This window comes from Ascidia mentula, chromosome 4 (genome assembly GCF_947561715.1).
Source record: "Ascidia mentula chromosome 4, kaAscMent1.1, whole genome shotgun sequence".
NCBI lineage: Eukaryota > Metazoa > Chordata > Ascidiacea > Phlebobranchia > Ascidiidae > Ascidia > Ascidia mentula.
The window spans coordinates 7,968,936-7,995,358 of NC_138569.1; the positions used below are offsets into that span (position 1 = coordinate 7,968,936).

The following is a 26,423-nucleotide window of genomic DNA, read 5'->3' on the forward strand; positions in this document are numbered from 1 at the left end:
AATGTGACCTATATTTTGTCAGTGAGAAAATAAAATATGCCTTAGAATGAAACTCAGTCTATAAGAGCTGTAGACAGATGAACACACTGTTTCGACCTGTAAGGTGTCATCAGTGCAGCTGGTGACTGTTGCACAGGGCTGGCAGGTACACAAATTTTTGCTTTGTGGTACCTTTCGGTCAATCGTCGATATGTTGAGTGCCAAACTGGGTACCAATCAACATAGACGAACCACGTGGAGACTGAAACTCAGACTGTCTCGTTTTGTGATTGAATATTGCTTTTTGTGGTGACGGTTTTGGTCCCCCATAAACCGCCTTTATTTTCCGCAAGATGGCTCAAGGAACACTCTTGGCTGGCCGTTGGGGCTCGACCTACATACCAAGAAAACCTGATAGGGATTCTTGTCTTAGATAGCCAGGGTTCGAATCCCGATGTGGTGAAAGAAACAAACTTGCCCCAGTCATGTTAGTTCCGCGCTTGAGTTGAGACAAGAGATGATGAACCCTGTATGAGTTCGAAACGTTTACCAGCATTATAATGAACAGCATTCTAGGTTTGGCTTTTTTACAAATTCTACAGCTTATAGAAATACTTTTCGTTGGGATATGTGAATTTGTGCACTTTTTTTAAGCGCAGTAAGCATCACGAATGGAGGTGAATTCAAAGGAATTATATACCCATGTACAGAATTGCCCAATAATTTCAGTTATCTGGTGATTCCATGATTTCTGGTTAAATGTAAGGTCGTGTTGAGAGATTATTCGATATAATCCGTTTGTATTCACCCCTATAGGCGAGCATTGCCGTTACTCTTTTCCATTGAAGAACAGTAGGCGTAGAGAGTTGGAGAAAAAATGGTTACGCTTGGCTTTTGTTAACTTTCCTTCAATGGTGCTCTCGGCGATGCTATTTTGTACGCAAACAAGGAGCTCATGTAGCACGTACGGTACAAGCTGCTAGCTTGTTGATAAGGCCAGCTGAAAGTGTACACGAAACAATTCGCAGGCTCACTTCTGCTTTTACACTTTTCAAAATCGAAAGGTTAATGTAAAGAAGATACTACAATAGTGTATTTTAGTGCGATTTAAATACATGTGACGATGCTCTGCACCAATAAAGTTGCAACCTAAACCACAGTAAAGCTTTCGTGTGATTTTTAGTCTAAATTGGTTGTTCTGGTGTGTTTAATGGTGTTTCAGAAAAGTTAAGTGTTGTTTTAGAATGGTTTATTATATATTATTTCTATAAAAAATTCTTCGTGTCAGGTTTTTTTTAACATCTCATTCGAAATGTAATGGTTTTCAACGGGCCAAATGGACAGTGGACTCGTATACGTATGATGAAGTAAGCTGCAGACAGGGAGGCGTCAGTGCTTCAATGTACAAAACAGTGCTCTAAGATGTTGTTTGGAGTAAACCACGTCGAAAATAAGACTACGTCTTGGGATTTGGGACTGGTTTATTTTATTGAAATGCTTTGGAAATGCTTGACCAACAGTTGGAACATAGTTAAGAGCGTATTGGTAAATGCTATTACCAGTCTTTGTAATGCATTTGGTTTAAAGTTATTAATGTGATGCAAGTTCAAAGTAATGCATTTTCATAACTTGCTCGTTGCTTTAGAACAATATACCTCCAGGCTTTGAATGCTTTTTTCTGTACGCGCAACGATTGAAGAAATGTAAAAATATGCAAAAGAAGGTTGGACTTGTGTTTGTCACTGTAACTGCCACAGTCCTTATGGTAACGTACTATGTTGGACATAACCCCTCAACAAAGACCAAAGACAAAGTAAAGAAATTGTCAAATCAGGTGAGAACACAGTTAAATATGAAGTCTGTAACATTAGATCACATGAAATGTTGCGTTAAAATAGATTTAGAACCAGGAAAGCCATTGACTTAAATATACCTCAATCACAATACATTAGGGTCCTCGTTTAATTATTCATAACCCGCCTTATGGGTCACCTGATGCAAACATAGTATGTTTTTTTTTTTTTTATTAGATACGTAACGTTTAGAACCTTTTACCTCTTTATTGTACATTTGCCTTAAAACGCTGAACGTTCAACAAGTAAAGAAGTAAAAAAATCCAACCTATATAGAGTGTGGCGACAAACACAAATTTTTGACATACTCGCCGTAAGACTTGTTTTTCCGTGCTCGGTCGCTATCAAAACACCTTTGTTTGCGGAGGCAGAACGGACAAACATAGCCCGCGGTTGGTTGGGTCGCGCAGAACAACGACCTCTTCAGAAAACACGGTAAACAACAACTTCACGCTTTGCCAGCGTGTTTCTAGGAAAACGATATCAGCTGTGTTCGCTCGAATTGTTTCAACTTACCTCACATTACAACAACTTAACTCACAAATAGATGTTTAAGACTTTTGTCCACGACGTATGTGGTGTTCTGTGCCTGTACGTTGTAAATATCACATAAATGACAACTTGTTTACCCCTGTTTCGTTTAGTGTGTTGTTTTTTCTCAAGCGTCAAGTTTCTCCCAACGCACATGCTTCAATTATGAGGCTATTTCGCGCATGTTTTCTATGTATGCATGGCTTCATTTATGGCCAATTTTCAGACGATGTGTGGGAAAGTCGAAAAACAAAGATGATGTAATTGAACAAGCTTTACTGTCCCCTTTACCGCCTAGTTAGGAAAGCGAAACAAAATACTATTACGTAAAGCGTCAAAGGTGGTGTTAGTCATGTTAGACAAAAAGCATAATCGGAAAAGCATGCCGTGACCTCACAATTATATATTATACCGTTGTTGAACATTCTACCAATTTTTTATTGCATATTTTAATTCTCTTCCAATTTTTTTTATGCGTTTATGTTTCAGAGCTGCGCCACAGGTCAGGTGGGTCATAACAGAAAAGATGGAATGCGCAAGCGTTTACCTCAGGTATCACTACAGCTTTGTTCGCTTTGATTGTTCACAACTGTTGGTGTGCCATAATCATACCGCAATATTCCGATTCGGCCGAACAGAGGGAATATATTTTATTATTTTACCAAATCATAATATTCATAGCGAATCCTACATTCAATACACTAATATCAAATTTAAACGACATCGGAATCACGTATTGTCGGATTTATGCACGAAACTAATACCAAGTTTCGCGTACAAATCACGAAAATTATGTCGCTACAGAAAAAACACAAACCGTTTGTGTGACATTTTATGAAAATTTAGAGGTCAAAAAACATTCGAATTCGGCCCAGATTCGTCCAAATATTGGCTGCAAGTATGAATCTATATTCCAAACTTTGCGGCTATTTGCTCGCTTTTGGGTTCTTTCGGGTCAGTACAGACCTTTTTTTAAGTTTGTTGTAGACCGCGCAATTCTACGTTTGGTTCATGTCGTTGTTATTTTGAAGGATTAAGTTTCTTCAAATTTTGCTGGGTACCGATCGGGCCATGCAAAATGTTAACACATAAAACATGATATAATCCAGGAAACCAAAACTAGTCAGGGACAATGTAGAGCTACATGGAAGTACATGTGTAACCGAAATTAGCTTGTCTTCCTAACTTGGTTAACGCCTAGGCTACTCTGCACTAACGGCCTATCGCAGAGGCCTGGAGTCACACGACCAAGGTGGCTATTTTTTGTTTCTCTCGCCAGCGCTTGACCAATCATTTCTGCCCGCGTTTGCCACGCAAGCATGATCGCTCGGGCATATTAAAACGAGTAAATTGCAAAATAATTACAAATATATTATAAAGGTGAGTGTAAAAATAAACAAAGAAAAACATGTGAGTTAAAGTGAAAGTGAAAATACATAAAGCCAAGCGTGAAAAACAAAACGAACAAATACGTTTACACATGAACTGGGAGATATGTATATTCTGTCTCTGAGACTGCAAATGGGTCAGCTTAGGTAATTACTTTACAATTAAAGCTGAACTACTGATGTTTGTAGATGATCGGGATTGGATGTAAGAAATGCGGAACAGCAGCATTCCGACATTTTCTCAGGTTTCACAGCAGGGTAAAGACAGCTTCCTGCGAGACACACTTCTTCGACGACAACTACGACAAAGGCGTGGATTACTATAAGTAGGCACCTGTGCAACAGACTTGCATTTGACATACGTTGAGTTGTTGTTTATATTACCCCTGGATGTTTTGTGTGTGCTGCATCTTGTTCATAAGATGCCTGCAAAAAAAATTATTCTAGATTTTAAGAAGGCCACAAAGTACATTTAACTTCTTCAGCTGTTTCGTGCAGCCTAATCCCATTTGTTAAATTGCTGTGACCAGCAAACCATTTTCCCTCTTTTTATCGTAAACACACAACACAACATTACGCAGAAGCCTGATGCCCTGGACTATCGCAACAGATATTACCTACGAAAAAACGCCAAAGTATATCGTCACCAAATGGGTACCCCAGCGCATCAAGGAAACCTACTCTAAAGAAAATGTTCCCACACCCAAATTCGTACTGGTAGTGTGCAATCCAGTGCAAAGGGCCTACTCCGACTTTGCCAAAGCGAAACGGAAAACGGGTTACAGGTCTAGTGTGGTGAGTTGCTGGAAACCGCATGATTTGGGAACGTATGCTCTTTTTGCCGCACTCATTTCATGCGCCTAATATCTAAAGTCTATCTCACTTAGAAATATTTAAATTACAAAATATATTGCACACAGGTCAGCCCGTTCGCCACCTTTGACGACTACGTCGATTTCGCATTGGATCAAATTGAGCGAAACGCGCCCCCGCACGATGATGTCGAAGCTTTTTATGAGCATATACCAGCTCTGGAGGCCGTGATCGAGCTACGCTTTCTAACCCGGGGCATTTACTCCTATTTCCTCGAGGAGTGGTACGAGTATATATTAATTAAGTTTTCATCAAACATGTAAATATGCACATAGCTAAAAAACCTAACATTTGTTAAGTGCAACTTATTAACGCATGTAAATTACCTATTATTTTCTGTCATGTACCAACTGACGCAAGTTAATACTCGTGGTGACCTTAATAAGTTCAAATTTTTATTTTATCTCGTTTACATGGGGACAAAATAAAAAAGCAATACGAGTGGGGTATCATCGGCCTTCAAGTAAAAATTTCATTATTGTCGTTTTCCTATTATAATAGCACTCAGTAAACTACAATTTTCATCCAACTTTATCGCTCTTGGTCAAGGTACAAGCACTTTCCTAGAAAAGACATCGTCATAGTGGACGGTGACAATCTGCTGGTCGATCCCGCCGACGAAATGGTGAGAGCACAGCGACAGTTGGGTCTCGAGGTAGAAATAGGCCCTGGACAGGTCGTGTACGACACCAAGAAACAATTCTACTGCGTAAAACACAACATCACGCACAACTGGTGCCTTGTGCAATCGAAAGGCGTTACCAGGAAGATTGTGAATGGCACGGTCATACAACCCCAAATGCCTAAATACGCGAGACTTCGTTTGGAGGAGTTTTACCGCCCGTTCAATGACCGATTCAGAAGGGTGACCTCAAAAGAAACAAACTGGGTACGACGGATTTCAAACAAACATCCAACAAGTTGGTAATAGCACGAAGCAGGTTTAGTGGAAAAATTGACCCGTTGTAGGGTATTGAGTATTGCCTTATTTTTCAAAGCTGCCTCGAAACTAAAAACAAATTGTCGCGAAAATTACCTCAGTCGGCCAAAAATAAAAAATAACTTCGATTTACACGTAGATTGCAGAATCGGATTTTTTTATGGGGGGGGGGGGCTTGTTTTTCTTTTTTCCCCTGAATGTTGTTGCTTTGTTGGTATTTGAAATTATTGCAAACTTTCGTTCGGTTATTTGTAAACCATACAACCTCACTTGCCCTCATGTTTCGCTCTCAACCTTTTTGACCTTGTGTCCTAACTTGTTAAAACCGCCACCCACTGCCTTACATATTTCGCTTTGTCGTTTTGGCTCTGGATTACCTTATTTACAAAGGATTTTTTTCTCTAATTGTCATTATTTTGCCAAGTTTCAAACTTAATAGTGTCTAGATGTGTATATCAGCTATCGTTGCCTTTTTTTCAATTTGAATCAACGATAAATAGTAACAAACGTTTTATTGCATCTCGTGTAATAATGTTGTGGTTTTAGTTGCAAGCTGTTGGAAATAGATGTTGGAAAGAAAACTCGTTTAAACCTAAAATACTGGACATACAAATGTTGCAAAAAGTCTGGGATATGACGTTCATGTTTCTTCTGATAAACTACTGGAAACGTTGGTTGCATTCTTAATTCGTTTAAGTCCGCGTGACCACCACCAGATTAATTTATTTTGACCTTGCCGTCCCTGTGACTGTTTCTGAACGGTGCATTTTTACATAACAAAATAAGTGGCCCATAAAGTTGTTGAAAACTGTGAGAAAATGAATGCACTCTTTTATTGGCGTTGATGCATCCGCTGCTCTTATGGATGGCGTCTTGCTGGCTTCTTTCGATGCCACTTCGCGACGATACTCTTTCAATCGGATCTTTGAACACCTTCCTGTTTTACCGATATGTATAAATTGAAAGAGCATCGCCGTGATAACCTGTAGAAAGACGTCAGCAGCAAGTGTATTAAAGAAAATGAAACAGTGTAATTATTTTGATGTGTCTCGCCTCACCGCATTTCGACCAATCACGTGACGCTGCCAGTGGCATTAACGTGTTCCTTATATGGGTATTTTTTATTTGGATCACCAAATGATTGAAATGCTGCGTCATACCCGATAAAGTATCGTCGCATGGTAGACGAAACATTTGTTGAATATAATTGAATATGCCAGAAGTCAGTTTAATTGAAAAACATTTTTTAAACACAACTGTCAGAAATGTATATTTCCAATCAAGTGGCCAGGGAAGTCATTTGCAAACGACACATGGCGCGTCTTTTTCACACCATGCTGGTTCCTAATTAAACGACATGTAGTGCTATTAAAGGTAATAGAAGAAACAAAGAAACAATAAATTGAACAGATAATTTGGTAACTTTTATAGTTAGAAGTTAGTTTAATTTAAATTAATTCTAGTACAAAATTATCAATCAAAAAAATGAAAATTTGAAAGTCAAAATATTTGCGCATTGAGGCGAAAAGGTTGTCCACTCCTACGTTAACACGCTACAACGTACTTTTGCGTGGCTCTAGTCTGGAGCAGGGTTTTCCTTTCCGTGACGATATGAAAAACAAATCACAGTATGTGCACTGATGCACCGTTACAAAAATAGTCGTTGTGATTTGAAATTGAAATGATTTTGTATTCCTTTGCAATCCTCAATTTTGGTTATTTTACCATCTTACAATTTGTACGTGAAAAAGTGCAAGGTGGTTTGCAAAACTCTCCTATTTCGCGTCTGTGACGTAATAAATAAATGTATGACAAAACCCCAGTCGGATTTGTGGGTTTGTTTAATTTGTACCGATAGGATCGTTCCTGCCAGATGGGCCGTTTTACGCGAGATTATAAAGTGACGTAGGACGTTTGTTTAGATTGATAGGGGGTGACATCGATTTGGGGATCGGAGAAAAAACAACATCAATTCGCCTATTCAGCTCCGTGTCCCCCAAAGTGTGGAAAACCATTTTGGTGGGAATGTTCCCCAAGTCGCTCGACGTCACCGAAACCGTTCGAGAACTGTGACGTAAGGTATCACGTTTGTCAGCTGACCCATTCGCACCACCTGTGGGTGATTTTACAGTGGAAGTTTTTTTTGCTATTTCGACGTTGGTGCGTGGTAGAAACGTCTTTGTTACGAAACCTGCTTGAATCGAGCATGTTAGAGTTTTAGAATGGTATTTTACTTATTAAATAATATACCTCATGCTGTCACTTTTTAGTGACTATAGTCATGTATACATTTGCCTAAATAACAACTGTGTATCATTGATTTTTTTTTAGGCAAGTAGGATTATTTTTTATGTATAGGTTAGCTTATGTGTCGAATCCTGTGCAGCAGAAAAAAGTTAAATGAAATATAGTTATGGATATGTCAAACATATCTTACTACCATGGAGGTATAGAAAGAACAGTTGCACATGAACTATTAACTGGAAAAGCAGATGGATCCTTTTTGCTTCGCAAAAGTTTGAACAAACCAAATGCCTATGCCATATCTGTTGCATATCAAGGTTATGTCCTAAACTACAGCATCCAACTTTCACCTAGCACAAGGTTGTATTGCATTGACCAAGGTATGGGATTTGAGACACCAGTTAAATTATGTGAACATTATTCGAAAGAAAAGCATGGTTTGAAAATCAAGTTAATGTATCCGCTTCCTGCTGGCAGAAGTCCTTTGGCAATGTCACGAGCCCCTCTGCCTACACCATCACCTCCAGTAAGTCCCAATTTAGACAGCTATGAAAGCTATGAATGGTTCCATGGAAACATATCTCGGGAAGATGATGCATACCGCTTGTCTTGTGACTATCGAAAAGTGAAACAGGATGGGATTTATCTTGTTCGTGAAAAAGAGGGAAACTTTTTTGCCCTTAGCCTTGTTTACCGTGCCAAAGTCCATCGCTATAAAATAGCTTACAATCCAGGTTCCAACACATACTGTGTTTGTGGAAAAGAACAAACATTTACTTCTTTGGTTGCTCTTGTTGATTACTACAAGCAGTTTCGTCCTGGTGGACTCTTGTGTAAGCTTCAATATGCTTGCTCACGCAATTCAGCACCACCTGTCTATAATCCACCACGTGCTCCCAGAAAGCAAACCATTGTAAGAAGCCTGGCCAAGCAACTTGAGAAAATCATGCCAAAAAATAGTCTGACTGTTAACTGGGATGACTTGAAAGAAGATTCTTTGACTTGTCCAAGTTCACCTCATCCCACAGATTTAAGTAAGCTGGCATTTATGTCACGTTTTAATAGAACTTCATTGCCGAAAGATTCTGTTGGTTTTCAAAGCCCGTATAGAAACCTAGCAAGTGACAAAAATGGAACAGCAATTGCCCCCGACCTGTACATAACAAATGACAAAATTAATATTGGAGAGGAGGTTGGACGTGGCCACTTCGGGAGTGTTCGAATAGGCGAATGCAAAATCCGTGGCAGTTTAACTCCTTGTGCAGTAAAAACTCTTAGTGGTGGTGATGTGCATGCTAACAAAAATGAGCTGCTCCATGAAGCATCTGTAATGCAAAAACTTGACCATCCTTACATTGTCAGAGTGCTGGCTGTGTGTGATAGCTCCAGTCTAAACAATGAACTAAAAATAGTTTTGGAACTTGCTCCTCTGGGTGATCTTCGTGCTTTTTTGCGGCAACACAATCAAAGCACTTTTCCAGAAGAACGCTTGCTTGCACTTCTTACTCAAGTATGTGATGGCATGGCCTATTTGTCCAGTCAAAATGTTGTGCACCGTGACTTAGCAGCACGCAATGTTCTGATGGTCAGTGAGTACTTCGTAAAAATATCTGATTTTGGAATGTCAAGAATTTTACACGACTCAGAAAGTTATTATAAGGCAGCGAAGCCAGGCTCCTGGCCTCTGAGATGGTATGCTCCGGAAGCACTTCTCTTTTATAAATTTACATCTAAAGGAGACGTGTGGAGTTATGGTATTACTCTTTGGGAGGCCTTCTCATATGGCAGCAGACCCTATCAAAGCATGAAGGGCCAGGATATCTTAAACATGTTGGAAGCTGGAAATAGACTGGAATGTCCATGTGGTTGTTCTCCCAGTGCTTATCGTTTAATGCTTCATTGCTGGGCTCATGATCCAGAAAAGAGGCCGTCGTTCAGTGACCTTCTACTAAAACTGCAAAATCTGTTGGACGAATGATTCAGTTGTTGATACATTTGGCAATAACTTTGTCTGAAGGTGTTGTCAGTTGTAGGGAAAAGTTACAGTACACCTGAATTATTTATGTATTTTGAATGGTTATGCAATATTGGACGAACATACAGAAATGTAACGAAACAGTTTATGACCCGGCATTATGCAAACTTCACCTATTGTTCTTCATAAAGTGTGTAATACTTTTCATTATCTCGCACAAAATAATATGATTTTGATTGGAGTTAAAGTAAATCTTGTATTTTTTGTCTTCAAAACTAGTCTCTTGTAGCCAAATTTGTTTTTGATTCTGTGAACTGTTTGCCATCAAACTGATGATCTGTAAATATCTATAATTGTTTTTCTTAATTTTTTTTCTGCAGTAAGTTTAAGGTTGTAGCTTCATGTCGTTTCATATCTTTGCTATGTTGCTGTATGGTACCACGATGCACTTGATAATACATGACTTTCTATATTGTGTTGTGTGGTGCTGTATTTTTATATTGAATTGCAATATGTTCCTATGATTTTTCCATATACCCTAATGTTCATATTTTGCATTCCATGGTTTTTTGTTCTTCAAACTTGTTTGTGATTGCACTAATATGCAAATCGTGATGTTCCATATACTGTTTATTGCCTGCCTGTCACACTGATATTTGTAAATTAAAGCAATAGCTTCTCACAGGATGTGGTAATGCTGTGTTTGTTTAACATGAGTTTCGTTTTACATGGAGATGTAAGAGGGATGTTACCCATGGGGTGAGGTATCGGGTCAACTAACAGCAAGGTTGACAAAAGTCATGTGGTCAGACGAAAACGTTTATTCGAAATTAAAAAAACAGAAATAAACACATTGATTGTGGTGTAAAAAAACGACAAAACACAGCATACGAATTAAGTGCAACAGGCTACACTGGTGTGGAAAAGTAAGACACTGGTTGGGTGCTCAAGGGGCATTCACCTTGTGCGAAAAACAACACGGCAGTTTTAAGTTTAGGTGCGTGGTTCACGAAGTATGGCACAACATTCCTTCCACAACTAGAAGCATTATCGCAAAGACGAAAAATTCGGTGATGGCGGTGGTATATTGTCTGGGAATTATTCCCGAAATCAGTTGACAGGCTATGATGCAGGATTGCTAAGCGGCCAGTAGGTTTTCAGTGGCAAAGACAGGTAGCGAGGTGGTCCCCGTGCATGCTTTCGCTTTGGAGCATGCCTTTCGTATTCTGGCGCAACACAGCGACTCACATCGATGCTGCACACACATACCACAGGAATTTATTTGTTTACTCAAACAGAAGGTCGTTTGCACGCTTTGTACTTGCTATGTTTGACAAGCAGACAACATGTCACGTTATAATTCCACAAGACAGAGAAATTTCGAACTTACCTTTTAATATTAGTGTACATGAGGGTTTGGTCTATCCACACAGTGAAAGTTCCTTGTGTTGGCCGAACCACCTCCATCTTGGCAGCAGAAATGTAGAGCTTATTGCCGGCCGACTCCACACCCTCCTCTTCCGACTGACCCTGCAAAGAAAACGTCGATTCAAGTATTTTCAAAAATCACCCTACAAACATAAACTGTGGCAAAAACAAACAAATGGTGCAGTGTTGAAGTATGATTGATGGCATATAGCAAAAAGACCTAAAACTCACCCTTTTTAATCTCTTCATGGACTTGACGTACTTTTCATTCTCCACCATAGTGACATGCATGCAGTCCGCACCGGCGTAGAGCATTTGTTCTGTTCAGACAAGAACGTAACTTATATTTCAAGAGGGTGCAACACTTCTTCCATAATATCAAATAATGATTTTTCCAGCATAAACAACGACAAAAACTTGAGTGATAAAGTACATTTTGTATGGGTACCCCATTGATCACCAAAGAATGTCTCCAAATATTTCACAGGTATGGCGGCCAAAAGAGTTTGTTAATATTGCCAAGTCGTGCATAGACACAAACGAGTTTAAAAACCCTGTCTTGTAATAAGCTTACCTTTCGTGGGGTCGTTGATAAGAGCAACTGGGACGATAGAAACCGAACGATAAAACTTTGGGTCGATTTTGGTGCTCGATTTGAATGTTCCGTTGATTCCGAACTATAGCAAACGCAAACGAAATTTTATTTGCTTGTTTGTTTAGAAACAGAAATAATGGAAAGTTTGAGCATACCTTGGCGTAATCGAACGAGGAAAATGCTTCCGGCGGCCCGTTGTCACTGGAGAGGTCAACCAGCTTACCAAAGCGACCTGTGCGGTAAACATATTGTAATATCTGCACTTTCGTGGGTGGTTTATTGTGTTGCCTGAGAAATTGCGTTGGTCGAATAACTTTGCCAAAAACGTTGGCATTCGCCAAGGCAAAGATACGCACCTTGTTTAATTGCTTCTTTGTAAGCAATGCAGCCGATTTCAACTCCGGTGCAGAATACAGCTGTGATCATTTCGTCAGTGCTACTTCTCATGTTTGCCTTTAAACACAACACACGTTTTATTGCAGGAAACATATGAAAGTGACAGGCTATTGCACTACTATAGTCAAGATATCAGTGTAACTGCACTATTTATTATGTAATACCTTGAACAGTGGTACATGATAGGTGGTCACGGCGAAACGGGAATACTCGAGCAAGCTGCTGGCGATGATCTATTAAAAAAAACAAAGTTTAAAAATTGGGCGCAATTGTTCTTTGACCCAATGTGCATTTTGTGCTTGAATACAAGAAAGCTATGTGGATGTAGCATGCTGTCACCAACACGTAGCCCAGCTATGCTCAGTTTATTAAATTAACGCTTGCTCGTGAAGTGATTCTGCAAGCATCACATACGTTTTCGGGCGTTACGATCGGCGTTGTGCTGTAGTCTTCCGGGTGTTTACCGTCCGCACTGACCTCTTCATCATCGTCGTAGTGCTGTACGCAAACAAATACAAAAGTTCACGTGGCAATTTGCATAGACATGCAAATATCGTAATTTTTTTGAAGGATTGCAAATTGGCGTTTGGTATATGTAAATGTCGGGACCGTACATTGGAAATATTCTTTCCTTGCCATGAAAAGACTTAATTTCCATATGAGGTTTAATTGCTCATTGAAGTATGTCATGCCAGAGGAATATTAACATTCGTTTGCACGCACAGTAACAAGCGTGATTAGCGACTGACCTTTGGACAAATCCGCAGAACGTTGCTGAAAGTCATCGTCACAGAAGAACGATACCAGGGGTCAACGGCCCCAAGCATTTCTCCGATCTGAAGGTCGAAGGTTGAGGGCTCGGCTAAATTCAAGACAAAACAAGGTTAAAAAATAAAAGAATTCTTTCCTGAAAACGTGCAATGCTGGCGTAAAGTTTTCAGGCTTTGTGGCGTCACAGCATGCTTACCAGGATAGTCCACCCTCTCGTCCTCGAAAGAGTTTTCCCCGACCGGGACATAGAACATTCTTAAGTCCACGTGATTTAGTAGTGGAGCTCTGGTCATTTGCCTGCGCCTAATATACAATACATAATAAAAACCTTTTAATTGTGGGTCAGCCCTTTGCCAATATTATGGTCATATATTTGGTTTCTATACAGTTTTAGTTGACACTTAGATTCGAGTCTCCGGTTCTGGCGACCTTCGTAAAAATTAAATACCATTCCTACGACTTCAAGGCGCACTCCAAATACTCCAATAAAATCCAAGAGCTAGGTGTGTATAGTACATATTCATTTTTGACATAATAATTGCAGCATATCGACATTCAACAAGAATCAGCGAATCAAAAGTAACCTTCAATACGTACCGAAGTTCGTAATAAGCCCGTGCGAGGTTGCTCACGGTACGGTCGTTGCCCACAAACATGACCTTGAGCACTTTCTTCCTCAAAGGGCGCTCGGGCATATAACTCAACGAACTTCGGCTCTTCCTGTTTTTCCTGCAATTCAATACAAAGGCTGGTACATCAGTGACAGTGTAAACACCCAGGTTGTTTGTTTCGTTCGTCCATGTGTCATTGACGGGGTTGAAGTTGTTTACGCTTGAAACTGCGCGTGTTGTACGGGCGTTCAAGCGGTCTGGGCTCGTTCATGGCTTATTCGACGGTAATGTGCAATGACTTTGTTATGATGCGGATTTCAATGTGTCATCTGGGCGCGAAGGTTACACGCAAGTTGGGCAAACAACACGATTTTGTACGTAATAAGGCCTAATAAATATAACACGCCATTGTGGCCACCTATATAGCTCACACTTGCTCCTGTATTAATTTTTCGGCAGCCCCAAATTCTCCTTACAAAAAGAACATATGAGGTATAGAAAGTGAATGCGTACCTAACGGCCAGCTTTCGCGAAATCTTGACTCCAGCGACACCGTTCCCTCCCCATTCCGTTCCCTGGGGAAATGATGGAATTCTGCGGTACCTGGGCCTGTCCGACGGTTTGTCCAAAACCACTCCCGAATCCATTCTGTCAGTGAAAAAACATTTCGATTGTTCACGAATAACTAAAAACCCAGTGTAGATGAATGTATTGTATACTGTACCTTATTCTTGCCTCCTCGTCATCGTTGGCCAACTTCGACTCTGAAAAGTGCGATTATAAATTGATAAATTAGTCGACAAATCGCGCAGTGGAAGGTAAATTATTTATTTGGTATGACTTTTTAAAGCCCTTAAGCTTAAAAGCATATCAACTATTTTCATTGTTAAATCAATTTATGTTGCAACCAACAAACGTCCTGGGATCAAACATAAATAATTAAGCAGTCTCTCGACATTGCGTTGTTATATTTGCCACAAACACGAGTAGAATAAACACATAAGTAACGTACCTCCATTTAACTTTCGCAATTTGCGCTTGGTGTGGTTTGGGGACGACTCGGAAAGTGCATCGTTCGAATTTGACAAAGAATTGTAAACGAAGTGCTTCGGGATAGCCACACTTACTCCTCCGTCGCTATCAGGTTCTGGCTTAGTCGGGGCACTCTGATTGGCTGCGGAAAGATGCGATTGTGACAGACTGCGCTCGGGGCCCGGGCTTTGGAACAGATTGCTGAGGTGGATGTACTTGGAACTTCGGCGACTTTTTTTACGGTCACGCAAAGGGTCAGACACCGTACGCCAGCGCGGGAAGGAAACGGCGTCAAAAAATGCGGTGGCGGCGCTGGGAGGGGTGGAAGACGAACTGCTGGAAGCTGATAGTTGGAGGAAAAACAAAAAAAATGTGCTCTGATAAAGTTATCTAACTTCTAAACGTTTTCATGACATGACAAAATTTTTGAACTCAGTTGTAAAACTGTCTCCTTTTCGTCGTATTTCAGGGTCGGCTTGTGCCTTCAGAATTTTTGAACTCAATTAAACAACATTGAAAGGAGGAGGTAGCGAATAATGCAACTTTTATGCGTGAGAAACACGTGCATTACCAAATAAAGAAAAGTGCGTCAAACGTTCTCAATTCAGAACAAAACCTGCCACACGTTACGTGGTTGCCGCATAAACCACAAGCAGTTAAAACATAGACAAGAAAACAAGCCAGTAAACTCATAATGACTAAATTCAAACCCACACACACGCCACGCTATACTTTAACCACAATTGTGGACACCAATGATTTTCGGCATGCTTTCATGTTAACGTCATGCAGTATCATCAAATATGCAAGGCCTCTAAAACAGAAGTCGACTACACGCGATGACGTCATGAAACAAGCAAGTGAAATGTTCCGGGTGATATTGCAGTCGCTAAACGAAATGTTGTCGCACAACTTCTACATGCCACCTCAGTCGATCTGTTCCATGCACAAGTGTGGCAAACACGCAGAACAGGATCGGACAAACAAAGGGTTTATGCAAAAACGAAACTATTTTTTTTTATTTTCAGAATAATTTTTTTTTATGTCAGAAAAAATACTCTTCACATGTTATTGGCCCAAAATGTTTATCAATCTACAATAGGGAAAAAATAATGCGTAGTAGCCTAAAATTACAAAATAAGAAAAAATTTTATGATCACCACATTTTCTCCAACGAATCTCTGTTTGCAGTGTTAAATGTGAAACAAATGCAATCATGCACACTATACCACTCTTTTGCATTAGTGTTAATTTTTTAACTTACTTATAGAAATCTCGCTTCGAGTGTCCTGATCCGGACTCTTAGAGGCGGAAGTATCCAAACCGTTGGAGTCGTTTTCCTCACCGTCCTCAGACCCGGGAAGAGTTCTAATGGAAGCTGACCTCTTCACCGCACCTCGCATTATCTTCTTTCCCTTTATCCGCATCGTCTTGAAGCGGTTCTTGGATTTCTTGTCGCGCTTTTTTCGTTTGGGAGAGCTAGTTCGAGGAACCTGGGGAGGCGTTTCTTCCCCAGGGCCATCCAAGTCCTCCACGCTGATGTTCAGACTTTCCAAGGCCTCCTTGATCTCTTTGTCCTCGTCTTTATTTGGGGATTTCGGTTGAGGAGGTGGAGGCTCGGAGTTGGAGCCGAGGAACTCAAGAGGAGTTTTCGCCGGGGTGAGGTGGACGTCGAGTTTGTCCATATCGTTAATCAGGTGGTTGATGTCGCTCTCGAAACCGCGTTCCAGGAATTCTTTCCAGAAAGTCTCGCTTTCCGATCCGGCATCGACCTGCATTATTTAGCAAATAAGTTGTGACATGGTAATTAATCAAGTCGGTATGTGTTGCACTGTAGTGTCAACCGTAGGATGACGGTACAGACGTGGTGATTAGCTATTCTTTTTGCACCCGACCTTATTGAGACAAATTTAAGATAATGTTTAAAAAGCATGGAAAATAATCAATCCACCAAAACACATCCTGAATCAATCTACCAAAATTATTGTGTTTTTGGTGCAAAACTAGCAGTCTATCACAACCTGATAAACACAATAAACACACTGTACAAATATAGAGTGGGAAAACATAAATTAGTTCTACCAAGTACATTGATAACAATTGTACAGCATCACTATAATCGTATGCGTTGGTAAACTACACGCGTGTTGTACTTACGCTTGTATTTCCTTTCGCATCGCTGAGAGACGCATCCTGATTGGCCAGAATCTCTGACGTACGCTGACTCTTGCTCACGTGACCCTCGGTTGGCTCCGAGTAATCCTCGATCAATCCACTATCACGCGGATCGCTTGCTCTGTGCTTGTGACGCAATAAGTCTGTGCAAAAAACACAGAAAAGGTTTGCATCAGCGGTTCTTCTCCATTTCTTCATTGTTTCCTGTTGCTAACTTATGTGTTACACGGCATGGTTCAGTTAAATGGGATTAAATTAAAAATAAATCTCAAAAGTCGCTTTCAATAATTTCTTTTCTTTCTTACAGCTTTTCCGGGCCGAAGTAAAACTACCACTTTTTCGTTTTTCAACCAGAAAGTCTTTGGCGGTTGTGCGAACCATTTGTTGGAGGAAATCACTCAACTGATTTTTCTCATATGTCCTCAAGGCCGTCTGCAAAAATACCAGTCTTATTCAATCAAACTACACATTATATACTGTTCTTCCGGATGCCCACCGTGTGTAAAACACTTTTCGACTATGAAAGGCAAATTAAACAGAAAAATACACACAAAACAAAATCATAGAGTACACTTTTCTTAAACTTACCGGGGCGTGTCGCATGTCGCGTGCCGCGTAATGCTCGTAGGTTGGCACGACTGACTCGCTCCGCACCACGGCGCTGCGCAGTGATGTGCAAGAAGTTGTTCGACTCAAGTACGACTGATTTCGCGGCGGATTCACAACTCCGTTTGGGATGTTTGCGAGCGAACCGGTCGATTGCGACGTTTTTAACGTTGGATCGACGACAATACTTGTTGGCCTTGACTCGTCGTGAGGTTCTGTTTGGCCGTCGATGGCTTCTGAAGCTTTGGTTTCTGCAAGATAGACACTTTTTACAGGCTACGACGCTTGGAAGATGTTTCTTTGCATAAAATGTGTTATGTTTATTCAGGCGGTATTGAAACAAGGGACAATAACAGAGGAAACAAAATTGTAAGAGCTATAACCATGTCTTTTAGGCAACGCGAAACTAACTCAAAACACAAACAAACTCATATAACGGTCTCATTTTTCGCTAGGTATGAGAACCAGTTGGTTTCCTTTTCTGTCGAACATGTTCACGCATAGCACGCACACACAGGCATATTTGCATCGCCTCGGTTTAACGTTCCGGTTTCACGTTAGACAATAGAGGAATTTACATAAACGGACACAATGAGATGCAAGCCAACGTGACAACCGAAAATAGATCGCATTTGTAAGTTTTGTTTACCTGAGAAGTTTTACTACGGCACCGGGCACAACTCACTACCGACAACGTCGTGTGGACTAACATTGTGCAACGTTTTAATACAAAAGAATTGTTGCATACCAGCATCTTCCACCAAGTTATTAGAAATGGCTTCGAGTTGCTGACGTAGGAACTCCTGTGCCGACGAGTGCGTTTCCATGGTGATGGACTGTTCCATAACGTTATAAGCCTCGGTGCAGACCGTGGTCAAGTTGGATGCGGAGCAAGTCTACAAAAATATTAAATTTTTCGGTAAACCTGTCTGTAGATTTGTCTTGTGAGCTGTTAAGAATAAAGTGTTGTTTGCCGCTGATATTTGTGTCCTTCCAATCATTTTTTGTTGCTTGAAATCTACACTATTAAGTGATAAAGGGAACAAAAAGTATATAAGCCGCAGTAAAAATAACGCTGTGGGGCGCATCGCTGTACACTTATTGCCGCCCCCCTTTCGCTTTTGCACAAATATTACGTAACTTCTGCCTGAGCACGAACTATTGCAGAATTGGGATGAATTGGCATTTTTCTTCGCACGAGATGCAGAACAAAAAAGGCGCGAGGCTGCTCGGTTTCTACGTAGCGATAAATGTTAAATCTGACAGAGCGATGACCAATGTGACCACGTGTCTGTGGTCTTACGTGACCACAAGAAAGCGCCTGAGCGCTTTCCACACTATTGCCTAATGATTAAATATGTTAATGACACCCAAACTGTTTTTCGGATCTAAATCACTTCTGTGAACGAATACAACACATATGTACCATGTGCTGAACCGGGGCAAGCTCATTTGCACTTTGTGCAACCAAAATTACTATTAAGTTGTTCTGTAGATAGCAGGGTTTTATTGCACAAATCGGGAAGGTTATCCCGATGTACAATTTTCGGTATTTTTTACCAAGTGTGGCGCCCCCTCAAGGCTGTGCGCCCAAGGCGGTTGCCTAGTTCGGTTAATGGACGCGCCGGCCCTGATCATAACTGACAGAGACATTTGCCCACAACGAATAACTTTTCTCCACCTTCAACGCTGCTCTGAGTGCTTTGAGGTCGCAGCTTTCATGACCGAACACAGAATGAAACATGTGTTCGATGAGAACACGGTGGTGGTTAATTGAGTGCTTTCTTGAGTATTCCTGGTACTTGTTGGATATTCGCCCAAATATTCCGCTCAGTCTTTCGTTCTGTCGCAGGTCTGGGTCTATTATGATGTTCACCGCGCTGCTTCTGTGAACGAAATGGTACAGAGTGCTGAAAAAGGGCATTCCGCAACTTTTTTAATGTGTATTAGGCCTCTTCCTCCCAAATTCAAGTTGTTGATAAAATGAAATCATAAATGGGGCAGAAGCGTCGTCGCTTAAATTTATGTAAGCATATGCCCAATGCAGAGAATGACGAATTACTGTCCAAATACAATTATAATCAAACGTTTATAATGTCGTTATTGCTGTGTTGTTTCTTTGGTGCCTATCAACAGCAAGTTGCATAGAAAGTACATGTAAAATACCTTCGGTGATGACCAACACATTTCATTAAAGACACACTTTAACATTAAAACAAGGAGACTGAATCCTTGCAAGTATGTGAGCAAAAGCATGCAAATTTGTTCGCTGAATGAACGGATGTGCTGTGACAACGAACTTACGGCGTGTAAACGTCCAAATCGAGAGAAACGTCGTGAATATCTTGTTCCTGACAATAAATCATGCGACTGAAATAACCTGAAAACAAAAGAGTTCTACAATCTGCGTATTTTTGGTTCGTAGCCACAACACAACCTTAAGCGGTGGTCGTAATATATATTTCATGACGTCACAACTTTAACCTTAACTGTAAAGTTTAAATGTTAATGAAAGTCACAGATCTAAATATGAATATTGCGCGCACAGATTTGGGTATGTGTGTCACAAATAGATCGCAGGCGAGCCCCGCGAAAACGGAATACGTTCATGAATACAAAGCGATAGTGAGTAACCCGGAAGGACAGGCATCGCCTGGTGTTGCTGGCACCAGCTTCAACCATCGTGCATTGATGTATGTCACAGTTTATGCCGTAAGGCAGTTGCATAATAGCTCATGGTAAATCATTGCTATGTTAGCGTCAGTGGACAAATCTGTGTCACTGAGGGTGATGTCCTTTTGAAAACGTATCGTATTGTGTTTCTAATTCCGCATATTTATGTTTAAATCGGTTTGAATCCGATTTTAACTTCATGAAACAAAAGGTGGCTGCTTTTGTTACGCCAAAACGAGACAACAATGAAACCAGTTGTATCTTGGAAACCCAAATGGAATGTTACACATTATTCGCGCAAATTAAAGTAAACTAATGGACTATTTGTACCTGTGTGACAAATATAATCGCTTGGAATGTAAAACAAAACAAATACCTGGCGATTTCATTTCTGTTTGAATTAGGTCAAGCACTTCCTTGACTGCAGATGAGATGGGTTTGGCCCAGAGATAAAACATCTGTAGGGAAGCGTAAACCTTCTCCAAGCAAGCAAGAGGAACAAAAGGAACCTAAAAAATGTAAATACATTGACTACGCCACCGACTTTAAATGCAAACAGTAAGAACTTTATGGTACAGATGTATGTTATAAATTGCCCGTGTAGAGCCTAAAAATAGGAGCACAATAGACAGAAAGCGTGTACCGTTATGATGGTGTCGCAGATTATGTGAAGAAGGGGCAGCACCTTATCTTCTTCGGCGAACGCATACACCTGGAAAGTTTCATCTTTTAGTAAAAACCTACTTACAGTGCAACATATGACTCGGTATATTTTGTAACTTGCATTTCAGCTTGAACACGTAAAATTTGTAAACATTGGCTCTGTTACATTTTGGTAATAAGCGCATCCTAAATCTAGGGCGCGGCGGTTTTGTAGACTGTAAACAACATGACGTCATGAGCCGGTGATTCACAAAAAAAGCGACAAAAAATTGGCACAAATTCCGTCGCGAACGACAGGAAGCGTTCAACACGAACTCAGCTTATTCAAAAACACAACACTTTTCGAAAGCCCGTGACGATTCTTTTTTAAAAACGCGGTTGCAAGCATGCCGGGTTGTGTAACCTACATGAGGCGAATATTTTACCCGTGGTAATATATTGGTGCCGTTATTTGAAATATTGCATAGTTTGGTGTGTCAAAATTACATGCAATTGTATGAAAACCTACTACATGATACTTTTGTTATTTTTTGTAACACAAGCAACAAAAATGTGCTCTTTTTGGTTTGAAAAGGATGGTTGAAAACCGGTAAAGTGCAGTCTGCGCTCATTAAATCAGAAAATAATCATCTTATCGGATGTTGAATCGCTTATCTTTAACTTTAATTGACAGTTTTTCCCAATTCAATTCGCCGGAGACAATTCCAACGATTAATTAAATGTCGTTAATTGCAAAAACTTATCGGCGCCTAAATTATGATAAATGCGACAAAATTGCCAGACAATGCCAGAGTGCCATTCAAGGGAATTTGTAAAGTCGGTTACAGACGCCACGGGGTTTTAATTACCAACGCAAAATAAAGAAAAAACTTTACTTCAAATATTTTATTTGACATAATTATATTCATTTCGTGTGATTAAGTTTTCAAGCGGCTGTGCCTCTGAGAAATCATTGTAGCTGTTTTAGATTCAGGACTTTTAAGTTAAAGCGTGTGGTGCAAAACATGGAAAATTTAACTTGGGACCAATTCGTATCGTATCGTGACAAGCCGTAAAAGTCCGTCAATCCCAAGACAACATTCACCTTTTCTGCGGCTTCGCTCAGTGAAGTCATGATTGCTTCGATGTTACGATGGTTCTGATTGATTTCCTGGTACAGAGCCCAGTACTTAGTGCTGTCGCCAACTGAAAGTCGACAAAATGAACAATGATATGTCACGAGTTCGTTTAAACTTAACAAAGACTTTCGTTGTGCGATCCCGATTTTTTAAAATAACTTGAAGTTCAGTCCTGTTTGCCTGGCGTTTATCGTCGTACGATCACAAAAACTGCATTGATGAGACCAGATAGGTCAAAACAGTAGCCCTGTATGCAGCTCATTTAAAAATAAAATTTAAGGTATGTGAATAAAACGGTTCCCCGAGTTTGAGGTGGTAAAACAGATGCCGACAATTTTTCTACGTGATTATTTCGTGTTTGCCATCGCAATTTCATAGCCCGGCATAATCCAAGTTAAAAAATTATAACAAAACAATATCCGTATGTAAAGCGATTGGATGAGTTAACCGGTAGTAACAAAAACACGTGATGACCAAACTTCCCGCAGGACAGAAGAAAATATAGTACATGATTGTTGCGTAACTATACATACGTAATGGCGTGCCGCACGCAAAAGTACGTCAACATCCGCCCCTTGTTACAACACAAACGCCTTCTCTAGCTCTTGTGACATCACAAGATTAGTTGCGTAAATGGCATTGTTGCGCAGTTGCATAAAGCGAGTTTGTGACTCGTTTTTTGGACTCTTTTCCTTTCCGGGTAATTTTCGTCATACAATGATCCAATTATGTACCAAACACGATTATTATTACTAAAACAAACCGAATTAGAATATTCCCTCATATATTAGCTACAAAATAACACATGACAAGTCTATACATGGTTGATTGGTTTGGCCATGGAACATTTTCTATCCCACAATATCAAATTACTTCCCATTTGTTTTACGCCAAATTGCATTTACACCAAATTTACGACTGAGTCTCTTAAGCTTACACCACAAAATATACATTGGAGAAATTGTGACGTTTTTTATATACAAGGCACAAATCACAAGAGAGTTAACAAGCAAGGAAAGGTTCATGTTCCACCTTTTGTACCGTTTCTTTAGTTCCGTTTAGATTCATTAAATAGACAAAATGACCACGCTTTTTACACGAACTATACCTTTTTTGTCTTCAAGGGTCTTGTTGCTGCTGTTTTTGCCGGAATTTAGGTAAAGCGAAAGAAGCTCAGAGAAGAGACGTTGCCACTTTTCCTTTCCGCTAACTTCATCAGGAGGTTTCGAAAGCCGTTTCATAACCTAACAAAAAAATGATTGTATCACTCATAATGAAACTGGCGATGTCAGCACCGAAATAACGCACTGGTAAAATAGAATAGGGTAGAAAACATCACAACAAGAAAGTCTTCAAAATACCGTTTTTCCTCGGGCAAGGCAAAATAAGGTTAAATGTGGCAAAATATTGTAGTTCGTATAATAAAAACCGTCGTTTTGTCCAGGCCTGGCAGTTTGTCATTTTACTCACATTGGATTCAAAGTTCTTGGAGCTTTGTTCCCAGCCTCTGGCTGAAAGGCAAAACGCAACTATGTGAGTTTGGAAAGTCACAACTGAGTCACCGCACAAAGCGAGAAAACTTTCGAACCAAAATTGCATGCAAATTTTTTGAGGTTATTTAAAGAACAAAAGCACACAGTTATATTGCGCAACGAAAAGAAAGTTAGAAACACAAAAATGTAGGAAATCGTTTTGTCGTTTCCAGAAGGTTCGGCCAGTAGTTACCTTTATTCCACAATAAGAACACCTCTCTAAGGTTACTGAAATCCCAGGTCCTGACGTCAGATGTGTCCAACATGTAGGACAGGGTGTACATGATGTCGCGCAACTTCTTAATCACCTCACGGTCTTCATCTGAAAAACCATAATATGTTTTGTGTTGTATGTATATGACGTCTGTTTCAACAAACGTCTCAACATCATGCAAATATGGGTTTATAGTTATATTGCCGTATGCAAAAGAGCCAAGGACATCAATACTTAAAGGTTCGGATCAGTAATTCAACCCCGTAACAACTACTAAAATTACCCTCTAAATTTGTCACAAACAATTTATAAAAAACATTTTGAAGCAAATATAGATGGAGATTCAAGGCCTTGCTTTAAGTTATAGTTAACCGTGTGCGCGTTTAACGCACGTTCACGCACGAAATTACACCTAAAAAAAACATAATGGATGAATTCTCTCCAGTACAAAGGCCGGCCGATTCTTCCTCACCTAATTCGGCTATCACCGACCGCTGCATGGCGTCAATCACCCCATCACTTGGCTTCCTTCGTATTTTATCATGTGACACGTAGTCTGATGTGGACAATCGGCTTCCAGTCGGTGGCTTTGAGTCCACACTAGGGCGCCGATTGGGAACCGTGTTGGACCTCGACCGTTTCGGTGGCGACACGCCCAGTACGAGGGAAGCGTGTCGGGCCGTGTTGGACCGGCCGGCTGGTCCCGATTGCGTTGATATTTCCACTGTCTGTCTGGCATTGCTACCGGGAAAGTTCGAGACGTTTCTGATCATGCGAATCGCCTCTCGTAGTGGTTTGTGACCTGAAGATATCGGGAAGGATATTGAATGTGATTTCGGTTTTGATTACTTAAATGCGACTTCCCCTGTTTGGTTTCTGTCATGGGTGCTTACCTGCCTGATGAAACGAATTAAAACGACATTATATTTTAAGGCTGACTAAGAGTTGATTTGTTTTTCCCTGTCACGGTGTAATACGCAAGACTGACGCATGTATAATAATAAAAAAACAGGCATTTGTGTATGTTTACACCCTTGTAGCATTTTGAGAATGGTTAACCGCACAGGTAAACAAAATCGCTATGTTGATTATACTATGCTTCATGCCTATAATTGAACTGCGGAGACTTACCGAATCCCAAAGTGAACGAAATGTATTTGAACACCAGACATTGTACGTATCTGTAAAGAAAATATAGTCGTTTATTGAAAATGTAGCGTTTTTTTCTTCCACCGCAAATATTTATTGTGATTCGTGCACTGTACTGAAAACACTAGCAAAACATGGCATCCATACCATACGCAAGCATGACTCATTAGCTTAATTGAATGCGTGTTTCAAACAACATCACACTCGATACAACCAATAACAAAAGTATTCTAAACACCAGTGTTTTAAGAACCGGTGCCACTATCCAAAAATGATGCGGACCTTGTTATGGAAACTTACATTTGTTGGGCCTCGCTATGGGCGTGAACTTGCTTCCAGAACTGACTTGGCGCCGCCGCTCTCTCATCCGACACAAAGTTGTCAACGATGTCGCAAACGTAATCCCAGTCGCAGAGGACGGACATCCCGTGAAACAGTAAAAACAACAAGAACAAAGTAGGCAACAGTTAACAACACTCGCCTGTTTACCAGTTTAACTGCACCATGATACAGTTTGGGTTAAACTGCAAAACAACAACACTGTTCAGTTCGTGCGATATCATACCTGTGCGTAAACATAACCGCCTTCTTGCCCTGTGTCTCAGACATTGTGGACTTTTAACCAATCTTACTCGTACTTCTACCCAACCCTCGCTCAGCTACGTCATTTCCGCCTTGCGATAGTGTTGGCCAAAGAGCTCTACGCTTGGCGCTGTTGTTTTTTTCCTGGCTCCGCGGTAGTAAACAAGCGCCGTCGTTTCGCGTCGACCGCCGGAGACAACAACAAGCACTCTTTTCTCTGTTAGCTGACAATGATAACTATCACTCGCAAATATATTTAAAGTATTACGCTATTGAACATGTTTTTGTCATTGTTGTGACGATTCAGGTAGGCAAACTATGCACACCGTAGGCATTAAGTTCACAATTAGCACCTGTATTTATTTTTTTTTAAATACATTAAACTAAGATCGTTATGGCCTCCAGTTAAACACTGTTATATGCTCTGTTTATTGTCAAATTCTACAGTCACTTCCTTACTCAGCATAAGGAAATAAGACAGCTGAGAACACTGGACAACTGAAACCATTAACATCCCAACAGGGTTTCATACTGAGTTCTATTTCGGGGCTTCTTTGTTTGTGTGTACATACAGTGTCGGCAAATGGAAAATGCAACACGATATATTTTCTTGGGTACACGATTACGAAATAAATGGTTTCCACTAACCACATTCCGTTACCATTACCCACACTTTGCTGGTTATCGAGGATTGTGCTAGATCAAAAAATTTTAATTATAACAAATTAAAATAAAAAACGAAGCTGCCTGCATTCAGTTGTTTTGACACTATTTTACTGTTTTGTGCTGCATTGGACCTTGAAAAGGTAACTTACATAAAATATACCCACATTCTCAAAGCCTAAATCTTTCCTAGGATACAAAGTAAAACTCCATAGACAGCAACCACGTTGGTTGCGGTTTCGCGTACACACATCCAACAACGCAACTGCGCCGATCGAGCGAGTTATGACACTGCAACCAAACACGCGTAGCGTCATTTTCTTATTGACTGGGCAACGTCACATCCTATTTTGTCCCGACATGTTTTGCGCAACGGGGCGCCGTGCCATGACGCTATGCTCCCTGTGCATTGTGAAACGTGATGCATGATAA

At 40.4% G+C, this 26,423-nt stretch overlaps 3 protein-coding genes across 4 annotated transcripts; 2 read left to right on the forward strand and 1 right to left on the reverse strand.

Annotated features, from left to right (window-relative positions):
- Positions 1-965: 965 nt before the first annotated feature.
- Positions 966-6,721, forward strand: LOC145898487 (heparan sulfate glucosamine 3-O-sulfotransferase 6-like). Its single transcript, XM_082986957.1, has 6 exons — positions 966-1,813; positions 2,853-2,915; positions 3,941-4,077; positions 4,333-4,546; positions 4,672-4,847; positions 5,174-6,721. The coding sequence occupies exons 1-6, from the start codon at positions 1,691-1,693 to the stop codon at positions 5,550-5,552; spliced, it is 1,092 nt and encodes a 363-aa protein (XP_082843083.1). The 5' UTR covers positions 966-1,690; the 3' UTR covers positions 5,553-6,721.
- A 1,178-nt stretch (positions 6,722-7,899) lies between these two features.
- Positions 7,900-10,461, forward strand: LOC145897505 (tyrosine-protein kinase ZAP-70-like). The gene has a single exon (XM_082985825.1). The coding sequence runs from the start codon at positions 7,978-7,980 to the stop codon at positions 9,784-9,786; it is 1,809 nt and encodes a 602-aa protein (XP_082841951.1). The 5' UTR covers positions 7,900-7,977; the 3' UTR covers positions 9,787-10,461.
- A 132-nt stretch (positions 10,462-10,593) lies between these two features.
- LOC145897504 (uncharacterized) lies at positions 10,594-25,265 on the reverse strand. 2 transcript variants are annotated; one of them, XM_082985824.1, is made up of 30 exons: positions 25,047-25,265; positions 24,729-24,778; positions 24,070-24,399; positions 23,577-23,705; positions 23,322-23,362; positions 22,960-23,095; positions 21,818-21,918; positions 20,714-20,782; positions 20,447-20,579; positions 19,702-19,777; positions 19,079-19,283; positions 18,146-18,293; positions 17,380-17,648; positions 17,097-17,223; positions 16,774-16,934; positions 15,881-16,388; positions 14,597-14,758; positions 14,309-14,348; positions 14,098-14,232; positions 13,571-13,702; positions 13,170-13,276; positions 12,952-13,064; positions 12,617-12,700; positions 12,367-12,435; positions 12,163-12,259; positions 11,962-12,038; positions 11,786-11,888; positions 11,443-11,531; positions 11,174-11,313; positions 10,594-11,038 (listed from the first exon to the last, which is right to left on the reverse strand). In XM_082985824.1, the coding sequence occupies exons 1-30, from the start codon at positions 25,169-25,171 to the stop codon at positions 10,906-10,908; spliced, it is 4,089 nt and encodes a 1,362-aa protein (XP_082841950.1). In that variant the 5' UTR covers positions 25,172-25,265; the 3' UTR covers positions 10,594-10,905. The 2 variants fall into 2 exon arrangements, with proteins under 2 accessions (XP_082841950.1, XP_082841949.1); XM_082985823.1 differs by having other exon boundaries at positions 14,597-14,959.
- Positions 25,266-26,423: the final 1,158 nt, after the last annotated feature.

What these genes read in the sequence shown, in the direction of transcription:
- LOC145897505 (XM_082985825.1), top strand. Translation starts at nt 7,978, where the DNA reads ATGGATATGTCAAACATATCTTACTACCATGGAGGTATAGAAAGAACA.
- LOC145898487 (XM_082986957.1), top strand. Translation starts at nt 1,691, where the DNA reads ATGCAAAAGAAGGTTGGACTTGTGTTTGTCACTGTAACTGCCACAGTC. An exon ending in TGCGCAAGCGTTTACCTCAG is followed by an intron (nt 2,916 to 3,940) that starts GTATCACTACAG and finishes TGATGTTTGTAG; the next exon opens with ATGATCGGGATTGGATGTAA. An exon ending in AAAGGCGTGGATTACTATAA is followed by an intron (nt 4,078 to 4,332) that starts GTAGGCACCTGT and finishes AACATTACGCAG; the next exon opens with AAGCCTGATGCCCTGGACTA.
- LOC145897504 (XM_082985823.1), bottom strand. Translation starts at nt 25,171, where the DNA reads ATGTCCGTCCTCTGCGACTGGGATTACGTTTGCGACATCGTTGACAAC. An exon ending in TGAGCGAAGCCGCAGAAAAG is followed by an intron (nt 20,783 to 21,817) that starts GTGAATGTTGTC and finishes GAAACTTTCCAG; the next exon opens with GTGTATGCGTTCGCCGAAGA. An exon ending in TCGCGAAAGCTGGCCGTTAG is followed by an intron (nt 13,703 to 14,097) that starts GTACGCATTCAC and finishes ATTGAATTGCAG; the next exon opens with GAAAAACAGGAAGAGCCGAA.